Below are 12,800 nucleotides of genomic sequence, written 5' to 3'. Positions count from 1 at the left end.
TTTTTAAAATTACCAATAATACCACAAGGGACAAATACCATCACACCATGACCAGACTACATATTACCACCACATAGTGACCGAATAATAGCACATACAAAGCACGAATACCGCCACACCTTGAGCAGATTACATATTGCTACCACATAGTGACCGAATACTACAATACTGATTATTAATAAAAAACAGAATACTAATATTACCATAAGTTCTATTATACACAGTATATCTGCACATAGTATACAGTGCATAGTGTCAGGGTACAGGTAACATACTGACTCACCGGTGACGCCTTTAGTTGAAGTCCTTCACCTTCGCTTTTCTTGTTCATCAAGCGCAGACCGCCATCACTTCTTCCAGCCAGGACTCGTCTCTGCATAAAATAACACAGTTATCTAGAGCACCGCTTCCAGAGCATATTCCCCAATTTTTCCCCAACTTCTACACTACACCAGATGAAGAAAAAAAAGTGACATAGTGCCGCCCTGCACAGTAACAGGACCGGCCCCCTCAGTGAAAACAGTATCCCCAAAAATAAAATACATCACAGCAGTAATAATATCCTTTAATTAGCTCCTACAGTAATAATGTCCTACATCCCCCAATGTCTCAATTTATCTCAATTCTGCCCCATGTCTCCATTCTGCCCCAATGTCTCTATCCTGCCCCTAATTTCTCCATTCTGCCCCCAATGTCTCAATTCTGCCCCCAATGTCTCCATCCTGCTCCCAATGTCTCTTTATTCTGCCCCCCATGTCTCTCCATTCTGCCCCCTGTGTCTCTCCATTCTGCCCCCATGTCTCTGCATTGTGCCCCATGTTTCTATTCTGTCCCAATGTCTCACATTCTGCCTCCATGTTTCCATTCTGCCCCAATGTCTCTCCATCCTGACCCCATGTCTCTCCATCCTGACCCCATGTCTCTCCATCCTGCCCCATGTCTCTCCATCCTGCCCTAATGTTTCCATTCTTCCCTCATTGTCTCCCATTCTGTTAAAAGTTAAAAAAAAAGTTTCTTCTTACCTTGCAGTGCTTCAGCGGCGCCGGGCTCCCTCATCACCGGAAGCATGGTCGCTGGCGCATGACAGTGACATCAAATGCCAGCGACGTGCGCGCTGATGTCAGCTGTCAGCCTGTGATTGGCCGGCGGCTTTTAACTGTTTCCATGCGGGAAGCTTCCTGCACAGCAATAGATTTCAAGTGACGCACGTTCACAGATAACTGAAGCCTGCCCCTTTGGCCCCTCTGCTCATCGGGCCCCATACGCCAGTAAAGGCAGAAGTGCACTAATGGCGGCCCTGGCACCATGGAATCAATGGTTCTCTAAAAAGAAATAATAATTTTCAGTGGTGGGAAAAAGTGTTTGCCCCTTCCTGATTTCTTATTCTTTTTCATGTTTGTCACACTTATATATTTCAGATCACAAAACAATTTTAAATATTAGAAAAAGATAACACAAGTAAACACAAAATTCAGTTTTCAAATGAAAGTCTTTATTATTAAGGGAAAAAGAAATCCAAACCTACAGGGCCCTGTGTGAAAAAGTGATTGCCCCCTAAACCTAATAACTGTTTGGGCCACCCTTAGAAGCAACAACTGCAATCAAGCATTTGCAGTAACTGGCAATGAGTCTTTTACAAGGCCCTGGAGGAATTTAGGCCACTCATGTTTGCAAAATTGTTGTAATTCAACCACATTTATATATATATATACAGTACAGACCAAAAGTTTGGACACACCTTCTCATTTAAAGATATTTCTGTAGTTTCATGACTATGAAAATTGTACATTCACACTGAAGGCATCAAAACTATGAATTAACACATGTGGAATTATATACTTAACAAAAAAGTGTGAAACAATTGAAAATATGTCTTATATTCTAGGTTCTTCAAAGTAGCCACCTTTTGCTTTGATGACTGCTTTGCACACTCTTGGCATTCTCTTGATGAGCTTCCAGAGGTAGTCACCGGAAATGGTCTTCCAGCAATCTTGAAGGAGTTCCCAGAGATGCTTAGCACTTGTTGGCCCTTTTGCCTTCACTCTGCGGTCCAGCTCACCCCAAACCATCTCGATTGGGTTCAGGTCTGGTGACTGTGGAGGCCAAATCATCTGGCGTAGCACTCCATCACTCTCCTTCTTGGTCAAATAGCCCTTACACAGCCTGGAGGTGTGTTTGGGGTCATCGTCCTGTTGAAAAATAAATGATGGTCCAACTAAACGCAAACCAGATGGAATAGCATGCCGCTGCAAGATGCTGTGGTAGCCATGCTGTTTCAGTATGCCTTCAATTTTAAATAAATCCCCAACAGTGTCACCAGCAAAGCACCGCCACACCACCACACCTCCTCCTCCATGCTTCACAGTGGGAACCAGGCATGTGGAGTCCTTCCGTTCACCTTTTCTGCGTTGCACAAAGACACGGTGGTTGGAACCAAAGATCTCAAATTTGGACTCATCAGACCAAAGCACAGATTTCCACTGGTCTAATGTCCATTCCTTGTGTTCTTTAGCCCAAACAAGTCTCTTCTGCTTGTTGCCTGTCCTTAGCAGTGGTTTCCTAGTAGCTATTTTACCATGAAGGCCTGCTGCACAAAGTCTCCTCTTAACAGTTGTTGAAGAGATGTGTCTGCTGCTAGAACTCTGTGTGGCATTGACCTGGTCTCTAATCTGAGCTGCTGTTAACCTGCGATTTCTGAGGCTGGTGACTCGGATAAACTTATCCTCAGAAGCAGAGGTGACTCTTGGTCTTCCTTTCCTGGGGCGGTCCTCATGTGAGCCAGTTTCTTTGTAGCGCTTGATGGTTTTTGCAACTGCACTTGGGGACTTTTTCAAAGTTTTCCCAATTTTTCGCACTTACTGACCTTCATTTCTTAAAGTAATGATGGCCACTCGTTTTTCTTTACTTAGCTGCTTTTTTCTTGCCATAATACAAATTCTAACAGTCTATTCAGTAGCACTATCAGCTGTGTATCCACTAGACTCCTGCACAACACAACTGATGGTCCCAACCCCATTTATAAGGCAATAAATCCCACTTATTAAACCTGACAGGGCACACCTGTGAAGTGAAAACCATTTCCGGTGACTACCTCTTGAAGCACATCAAGAGAATGCCAAGAGTGTGCAAAGCAGTCATCAAAGCAAAAGGTGGCTACTTTGAAGAACCTAAAATTTAAGACATATTTTCAGTTGTTTCACACTTTTTTGTTAAGTATATAATTCCACATGTGGTAATTCATAGTTTTGATGTCTTCAGTGTGAATGTACAATTTTCATAGTCATGAAAATACATAAAAACCTTTAAATGAGAAGATGTGTCCAAACTTTTGGTCTGTACTGTATATATATATATATGTATATATATATATATATATATATATATATATATACAGGGTGGTCCAAAAGTAGGTGGACAGAAAGTGTAATAAGGTTATGAAGGGGGAGATTTATCAAACATGGTGTAAAGTGAAACTGGCTCAGTTGCCCTTAGCAACCAATCAAATTCCACTTTTCATTCCTCACAGACTCTTTGGAAAATTAAAGGTGGAATCTGATTGGTTGCTAAGGGCAACTGAGCCAGTTTCACAGATCTAGTTTTCACAGATAGATCTCCCCCAAATCTGTTTTCATTTCAGATAATTCAGATAACACATAATGGCAAATAATTTAAATGCAGATCAAAGAAAATGGATTTTAACATAGTATTGGAAATCTCAAAATGTTGAAACCGTTAGAGCAAATTGGGTTGAAACATTTGGTACTCAAGCCCCAAAGAGACAAACCATTTACCGCATTCGTGACAAATTCAATGCCACTGGCTCAATCCTTAATGCTCCAAAAACTGGTCGACCCAAAACAGTCTGTACAGAAGATAATAAACAACTTGTTGCTGAAACATTTGTTCAGAGTCCAAAAAAGTCCACCAGAAGAGCCTTTTTGGAATTGGGAATTTCATGAGCTTCTATCATGCGAATCCTGAAATCTATTGGGTGGAAAGCTTATCGTCCACGTCTAATTCATGGTTTAATGGAGGATGATCCAGAAAGGCGGCTGCAATTTAGTGAGATTATGCTTAACGAAATTTAAGAAAATCCCGTAATTTTAGATAACATTATGTGGAGTGATGAAGCTTCTTTCAAATTATCCGGCCATATTAACAGACATAATTGTATTTACTGGTATAATGAGAACATGCATTTAACATTAGAGCAACAACTAAATGAGCCTGGTGTCAATGTTTGGGGTGGTCTTTCAAGTTTTGGTGTTTTAGGACCAATATTTTTTGATGGAACAGTCACAGGAGATAAGTATCTCGAAATTCTAATGTATCAAGTTTTTCCCCAGTTACAGCAACAGCCTAATTCAAATGTTATTATTTTCTGTCCACTTACTTTTGGACCACCCTGTATATACAGTGCATTGTGAAAGTATTTGGCCCCCTTGAACTTTTCTACCTTTTGCCACATTTCTGGCTTCAAACATAAAGATATAAAATTCAGATTTTTTGGGGGAAGAATCAACAACAAGTGGGACACAATCGTGAAGTGGAACGAAATTTATTGGATATTTTAAACATTTAAAAATAAAATAAAAAATTAAAAGTGGGGCATGCAATATTATTCGGCCCCCTTGAGTTAATACTTTGTAGCGCCACCTTTTGCTGCGATTACAGCTGCAAGTCGCTTGCGGTATGTCTCTATCAGTTTTTCACATTGAGAGGCTGAAATTCTTGCCCATTCTTCCTTGCAAAACAGCTTGAGCTCATTGAGGTTGGATGGAGGGCATTTGTGAACAGCAGTTTTCAGCTCTTTCCACAGATTCTCGATTGGATTCAGGTCTGAACTTTGACTTGGCCATTCTAACACCTGGATATGTTTATTTTTGAACCATTCCATTGTAGATTTTGCTTTATGTTTGGTATCATTGTCTTGTTGGAAGATAAATCTCCGTCCCAGTCTCAGGTCTTTTGCAGACTCAAACAGGTTTTCTTCCAGAATGGTCCTGTATTTGGCTCCGTCCATCTTCCCATTAATTTTAACCATCTTCCCTGTCCCTGCTGAAGAAAAGCAGGCCCAAACCATGATGCTGCCACCACCATGTTTGACAGTGGGGATGGTGTTTTGAGGGTGATGAGCTGTGTTGCTTTTACGCCAAATATATCGTTTTGCATTGTGGCCAAAAAGTTAGATTTTGGTTTCATCTGACCAGAGCACCTTATTCCACATGTTTGGTGTGTCTCCCAGGTGGATTGTGGCAAACTTCAAATGAGACTTTTTATGGATATCTTTGAGAAATTGCTTTCTTCTTGCCTCTCTTCCATAAAAGCCAGATTTGTGCAGCGTACGACTGATTGTTGTCCTATGGATAGACTCTCCCACCTCAGCTGTAGAGGAGACCACACACAATACTGAGCCTCATTTTGACTTGTTTTAAGGACATTACATCAAAGTTGGATCAGCCTGTAGTGTGTTTTTCAACTTTAATTTTGGGGGTGACACCAAATCCAGGCCTCCATTGGTTAATACATTTGATTTCCATTGATGATTTTTGTGTGATTTTGTTGTCAGCACATTCAGCTTTGTACAGAACAAAGTATTCAATGAGAATATTTCATTCATTCAGATCTAGGATATGTTATTTGAGTGTTCCCTTTATTTTTTTGAGCAGTGTATATTTTCAGCTGTGTTAGGATATTGAACTTCCTCCAGTGGATTGTTGGGTTGGTGGAAGTGTTTGCACGTTGCGGCTTCCCCAATCCGAAGAGGGGCTTTCATTTGGACTTGGATTATCCGGCTGTTGAGGACTTCAAGCCTCCAACTGGAAATTGGACTACAACTATTGTAGTTATTGTTGCATGCCTGTGTGTATTTTCTTTGTCTTTCAGGTCTACCGTGACATCCCATGAAGACATCACATTAAAGGAATCAGTGAAATCTAAAGATTTCAGACGGGGAGTGTTATGTCCCATGATTGGGAATTTCATGGACAATAATGGACTTCTTACAGTTGTTATAAATCACTGTTCTTTGTATAGCTGTAATGTTTATTTTCCTTTAAGTTTGTCCCTTTTCTCTCCCTGTCTCCCTCTCATGTGACTGTAATGTAGTAAACCCCTCCCTTCTTCCTGCCTTCCCCTCATTCTTCATGTTAACCATCATTAGAAGCTCATGTGCTTTCAGCCTGTCTCAGGAAAAAGTTATTTTTACCTGCTCCTGTATGCATTATAACAAGAATTCTTAAAGAAAACAAAGCCTCTTCTGAATTCTTCATAACATTCCTGCTTGTAGCAGAGTTAAAGTTATCTGCGACCATCGCTTCCATGTAAGTAAGGTGAAGAGACAGCGTCTCAAAAGCGCCCTATATTACAGCACAGCCATGGGGACAGAATTGTTAATTCAAAAGAGGGAAACCCACAAGGGGGTCCAGTTCCTGATGTAGTCCATGATTAAAAGGACTACCTAACCTGCAAAGAAGAATATACCAGGGAAATTGAAAGAATGAATGTCAGCATAGTGGGAGTCACGGGATTGGAACTGAGGACTTCCGCTCATATGATTACACCATTTATTACTCAATCAGACCAAAAGGAGAAAGGAAATTGCTATTGCTGCCAATCAAAGGAATGCAAGGTGCATACTTAACCCCCAGTACATCAAGGATAGGGTCATGCCCATTCACATCATAAGGAAATCTCTAAGTATGACCATCATCCAAGTTTATGTACTGACAGCAGTCGCATCAGAGCGGGACATTGAGGACTTCTACGCCTAGGCCCAAAGCTCACTCCAAAGAGCCCCAAGAAAGGACGTCAAATACCTTATGAGCTACTTCAATGCTAAAGCTGGAGACGAAGAGGATGCTGGGAGTGGTCAGCAAACATGATTTGGGGAGAAGAATTAAGCTGGGAACCGTCTTGTTGCTTTTCTGTCATGAGAAAAAGCTTAAAATCACCAACACTTTCTTCCCCCTTTCAAAGCAGCGCCTCTACACCAGTATCTCAACTAGAAGGACTACATTCTTTGCCTCTAAAATGGAAGGGATGCATTTTCTCTGCAAAAACACTATCAGGCGCAGACTGTGGGTTTCATCACCAACTCCCAGATGAATTTGGGCAGTGGCTGACGTACAGGAAAAAAATTTCCCTAAGAGTGAAAACATTTTTATACGGTTACCTGAAAAACAGTCAGATAGATTCACCTTGGATTCGGGAATGGACAAGAGAGGTACAGCAATTGTTTAGGCTTGGGAAGTTTCACAATGTTGAATCTGCTTTACAAGATCCTGGACCAACCATTTGATTGACCACCACTTGCAGGTGATCTATAATTTTCGGCTAGTTGTACTGTAACCCACTGTAGGTGAAAATAGCTAAAAGCTCTTAATAGGGTTTCTACAGACAGGCTTTGCACACGTCTCTCTGTTCAGCAGGTCCCAGAGGAACCCTGGCTTTCACACTTTAACCCCTATGCAGGGATCTGGACTTAAGTAGAGCTGCCTGGGTTACATCCATAAAGGGGCTGCTTGCTGCCGCAGTGGCCCAGCAGAGAAATGTCATGATGCAGAGTCTAAACCCAGAAGTCAAAGTCAGGAACTGAATTGTGAGACGGTCACGCAATCATAAAAATGAGAGATGCAGGATACAAGACAAAACAAAACGGGCCACGGTAAGAACAACTTATAATTGGCAACTGGAATTTAGTTGCTTTCGGTTCACCACAGAAAGCTGACTACAACTGATAATCAGCACCTTGCAGTAATACATAGACTCATTCAGTGGTTATCTGTCATGTTAGGTATGGGAAGGACTCAGCGAACGATGATGGAAAAAGGGGGGAAGCCCAACAACTAGGGAAAGGGAGATTGGAGACCCATAGGCATATCTTACAACACCCTGACTCCCCTCTCGTCCTTCAACAGGTTCCGCACGTATCGCCAAGCAGGATACCTAATCCCTGGCTGACCCTAGAGTAGGCCCTAGGTAGGGAGGGGTGAGCACTAGTGAGCCCCACTGCAACTAAAGACAAACAAGGCAAACAGAAAAGGGGAAACACTTAGCTTTGAGAAGACACCAGAGAGATCACAACTACAATCCACCAAGGAACTCCAAGAAGAAACTAGCCGACTGCTAGAACCCCAGGCCTGAACACAGGAATATACTTCTATCACCGGCAACTCTCTGGAGACATTAAGGGCATTTAAAGATCAAGCAAGGGTGTGTCAATTACCAGCAGAAGGTGGATATCACCGCTGGATCCTAGCAAGAGAAAAATACCACTACACTACAGAGATGAAAGGATCAAGAAGGTGTCTGCAAGGCCAAGCGCAGCAACCTTCTACAGCTGGATCCAGAACGACTGTCTGTCAAACCTGAAACACCAGTGACATTATCAAGTCCTATGAAGGATCACAATGGAAATTATATACACATTAACCTAGACAAGAAAGACTCAACCCTTACTGTAAGTACTTTTTTGAGTTAACTGACAAACCGTCAGTCAAACCTCCTGCAACTGGGCCTGAAAGGGAGATTGTAAGTCTTTTATTTGTCTTTTTCTTAGCTTCTCTCAGCTGATTTATAAACACAGTCCACATCAAAGCTGAATAAGCAAAAGTAAATGTCTTTAAAAGGAAAGTGGTGCAAGATTTTAAAGCAACCCAATTACAAAAATGTTATGTGGATTGTTGAGAGGGAACGATACCCAGGTTCCTAAATGCCCCACTCTCTTGCTACCCCACTACAGAGGGGTACATTGTTGACTACTGAAACAAAAATCAAAGACCGTAAGAAAGGCAGCCATCAATGTTACAGCAGCTTCACCTGTTTATAGAAATGCAGCAAAAATCACCAACATACAAAGTTATTGTTCAGAGCGCTTTCCTTGCTAGTACTGTATTTTTCTTCCATTAGTATTTCTGTAAAACAAAACCACAGTGATTACAGTAATGAACAAACAAGAAACATCAATGAACTCTTGTCTTGTCACCACCTGTAGTAAGCTTGCTTGCTGCCATGATTGCAGAATGTTTCATAAACTGCTTTGCTTACACAGGACTGGACAGTTTCATTAAAAGAGCTTTCCAGTTTTATAAAATAATGTCCTAAAAGCTGGGTCTGCTTTAAAATAAAAAAACAAGCATTACTTACCTGCTGATTGTGTGCTGCCTCTTCGCTGTTCCCTTTATGGATGGGTCTGCCACTGTGGTGTGCCATCTACAGCATGGCAAGGGCTTTAACAGGTAAGTTCTGCTTTTTTTGTTATTTTAAAGGAGGTGCAGCCTTTAAGGTTTCTATGGAACTGGGAAACCTCTTTAATTACGGTTCAAAGAAAAATTTAAGATGTATAAAAAAGAAAAAGAAAAATGTAACATTTAGTCACTTCTTGCAGCTGTTAATCCCAAGGTTGTCCTTGCCTTTTCTAGGAGTTACTTTACAAGGTTGTTTCCTAAAATGTAATTATCTTAAAAGCCTTGAAAAGATAATGGTCAAGATCTTATTTATAAATCAGTTCATCTGTCAAACCTTTCAGTAGGTCAGGTAAAAGACATCATACCAAGAGCCATGTGTCTCCGCTTCTGTCTTTGTTTCCTGCTCATTTCCTCTATACCTAATTTTTGCCAGGCATTGGAGGTGTCGGATGGTGGCATAAGGCTATGTGGAAGAGATTTCATTCGGACTGTTGTCATGTCATGTGGAGGATCGCGGTGGAAAAGATATTCCCCTGAACCTGGACAAGAAAGACTTAACCCTTACCGTAAGTACTTTTTTGTTTGCATGCTAAACAGTTGTTTGTCTGCAAAATTAATCAAACCCCACACCCAACTACAGAAACAAAAAGGCCTCACGTTATCTTTACAGCCACTGATGCTTCATTCTGCAATCACATAAAATAACATGATATAAAAGCAGATGTGAAGAAAAAGGTGAGGGAATAAACTGTATCAAACATTGCATTCAGCAGGAATGGTTGTAACATTATAAAAAAATTGTATACTCACCTACTGTAACACCCAACACATGCTTTCTGGTTGTCGTGGCCAGGATAGAAAGGAATGAAGTATAGAAAGGAATGAAGTCCTGTTCTGTGGTCACCTGACCACTGAGGTCTGTGATTGGCTACAGAGGTCAGGTGACTGGAACAGTACTTCATTAGGTGTGTCTTATTCAGTCACCTGACAGCTGCAGCCAATCACAGCCCTCAGCGGTCTGGTGAAGGAACTTTATAGCTTTCTGTCCTGGTGGAGAATGCTAGATGGACTGTGTCGAAGTGATTGGAGTTAGAGGAGGGGAGTATAGATTATTTTATTATTTTATAACCATCCCTGCCTGATCTTTGGAAGTCGAACAACCCCTTTAAGTTTAATTCTTTACTTAAACAATTACTAGAGATGTAATGTATGTGAATATTATTTAAAATCAACCAATGAATACCTAAATAAACCTGACACTAATAAATATGTATCACTTTCATCGCTTTAGGTACATAAGTTAAAGGGTTTTACTTACCGTAAATGCATGTCATTGGGAATAAAAGTAATTTATGCAATTGTGTTTATTTAAAAAATGTCCCTATTCACCTTTTAGTCTCTGTGTTGGGCTACGCTCACATGTTCAGTATTTTACATCAGTATGTGTAAGCCAAAACTAGGAGTGGGTGATAAATACAGAAATGGTGGCGTGTCTCTATTATACTTTTCCTCTGATTGTTCCATTCCTGATTTTGGATTACAAATACTGATGTAAAATACTGACCAAATACTGAACGTGTGTTGCCCTGACTATTGCTGACTGCAGAATGAGTGAACTGAGAATCAATCAGTCAGCCCACTATGACAGTCTGACAGTGAATTTGTATCTCTTGTATCTGTCTTATCTGTCTTTTTCTGCGCTCCTCTCAGCCGATTTATGATCACAGACCACATGAAAGTTGAATGTGGAGAGAAAAAAGAGCTTGTAAAAGCCAAACTATACAAATTTTGTAATGAAACCAATTAGCAAAAATAATTTTTATTCCCAAATACATAAATTTAATTAAAAAAACTAATCCCTTCGAGACCAGACAATTTTTCATTTTAGTGTTTATTTTTCCTCCCTTTCTTCCAAGAGCCATAACTTTCATTTTTCTGTCAACATAGCTGTGTGAGGGCTTTTTTGTGGAGCAAGTGGTAGTTTTGAATGACACCATTCATTTTAAAGTATCATATGTTGAAAAACGGGAAAAAAATAAAATGAGGTGAAATTGTGAAAAAACTGAAATTCTGCCAATGTGTTTTTTTTTAGCGTTTATTGTGCAGTAAAAATGACCTGACAACATAATTCTTTGGGTCAGTTGACCAGGCTATCACAGTAATTCATTGGTGTGTCACACCGGAGCACGCACCAGAGGTTGCGCTATTTTAATGCAGCTATCAGTGATTGACAACGGCATTTAAATAAACAGCACCGATCAAGGCTAGCTTCTGTCTCTGCTGTTACAGGCAGATGCCTGCTACGTATTACAACTGGCATCGGCCCTGTATGGAGCAGGCTCAGCGCCTGAGCCCGCTGCTTATTCAAGCACCCTGACTGTATAATACAGTTAAGTCAGGGTGCGCACAGGAGCTAAATATGTAATTGATGCTATCTTACTAATACAATCTACTTTCAGTAAAGTTCCCTACTCAATTTTTTATATGTCAGTGAATTTGAAGTAGGAATATTAAAACTTAATTTTAATTATGTTTCATTAAAACCAAGCAATGACTGATCTCTTAGCTACTTTAGTGCATAAAAGCAGTATAATAAGGTGCATTAGCACACACAAAGAAGGGCACTGACAACACAGCTGTAGTGTGTGGGCTAGGGCTACATGCATATTGGGCTTTTACTGTGAAACTTGTAAGAAGGTACTACAGATTACACATCGATAACGCCTCTAAAATTCTGATTATAGGTGATTTCATGGAATGGTTGAATAAAGATTATTTGGAGGACCATGACCGTCTGAATTCAGTGTATGGAGACGGCCATAGAGCTCAAAATCCTCCATATTCCTCCCTGCAGAAGAACGATCCAACTATGGAACAGTTGCAAGGAGCCCTATATGATCCTATAGCCAGTGAAGAACAGCAAAGTGTTGGCCTGCGAATGAAGAGAAGTGCAGGGCCGGCTTTATCCTGCTGTCAGAGAGGCTGCACCAAGACTGAACTCATGAAGTTCTGCTAATGTGGCTTTTACGCATTATATTTTCTTGCTGAGCGCTATTATTGAGCATAATACACTTTGCCATCTCTATTAAGATCTACATGTATAATATTATATGCTTAATAGTGCAGTCAAGCCCAATACTCTATCTATATCTAGTCACATAAGGTACAAGATTTACAGTATATTCACACACAGTCAATTTGTTTGAGAAATCTCCGTGACTGCATCATTGTTCTTATGTGAGGTTTATAGAAATACATGCAGAAACGCCATTCACACGCACGGAAATCATATTCATTCATAGCAATTGCTTTGCAAATCCGCCAAATGCATACATGTCCCCTTTTATTAATTTCTTTATTAATCAGTAAAATATAATATATAGATATTAAATACATATACCCACAACAGTAAAGCCCCCCCCCCCCCCCCAATAAGGCAGAAAATGAAATAAAAAACGGAGGGAGTCAGAAAGGTTTTAGAGAAATCTCAAACTCCCAGGTACTTATGTCCTTAAGAAATTTATACAAAAGCATAAGAAACCCCACATTAGTGAATTATATGTGACAATAGGAACTAATCAGTATCCAGAATTCTCTTGACAGGCTTAAATG

General features: G+C 40.5%; 1 protein-coding gene across 1 annotated transcript; it reads left to right on the top strand.

Annotated features, from left to right (window-relative positions):
- Window positions 1–9,533: 9,533 nt before the first annotated feature.
- Window positions 9,534–12,204, top strand: INSL3 (insulin like 3). The gene is made up of 2 exons (XM_073651347.1): window positions 9,534–9,754; window positions 11,933–12,204. Exons 1-2 carry the CDS (start codon window positions 9,562–9,564, stop codon window positions 12,202–12,204), a joined length of 465 nt encoding a protein of 154 aa, XP_073507448.1. The 5' UTR covers window positions 9,534–9,561.
- The last annotated feature ends 596 nt before the right edge of the window (window positions 12,205–12,800 follow it).

Source organism: Phyllobates terribilis, unplaced genomic scaffold (assembly GCF_046119375.1).
Source record: "Phyllobates terribilis strain yellow unplaced genomic scaffold, ASM4611937v1 Scaffold_1__5_contigs__length_1240528914, whole genome shotgun sequence".
NCBI classification, from domain to species: Eukaryota; Metazoa; Chordata; class Amphibia; order Anura; family Dendrobatidae; genus Phyllobates; species Phyllobates terribilis.
Note: the sequence above shows the minus strand (reverse complement) of the source record. Positions and strands in the feature narration are given on the sequence as shown.

Bases quoted from the DNA above. Each gene is read 5' to 3' on its own strand.
- INSL3 (XM_073651347.1), top strand. From the start codon at position 9,562: ATGTGTCTCCGCTTCTGTCTTTGTTTCCTGCTCATTTCCTCTATACCT. The intron at 9,755-11,932 runs GTAAGTACTTTT...TTCTGATTATAG, and splicing joins AGAAAGACTTAACCCTTACC to GTGATTTCATGGAATGGTTG.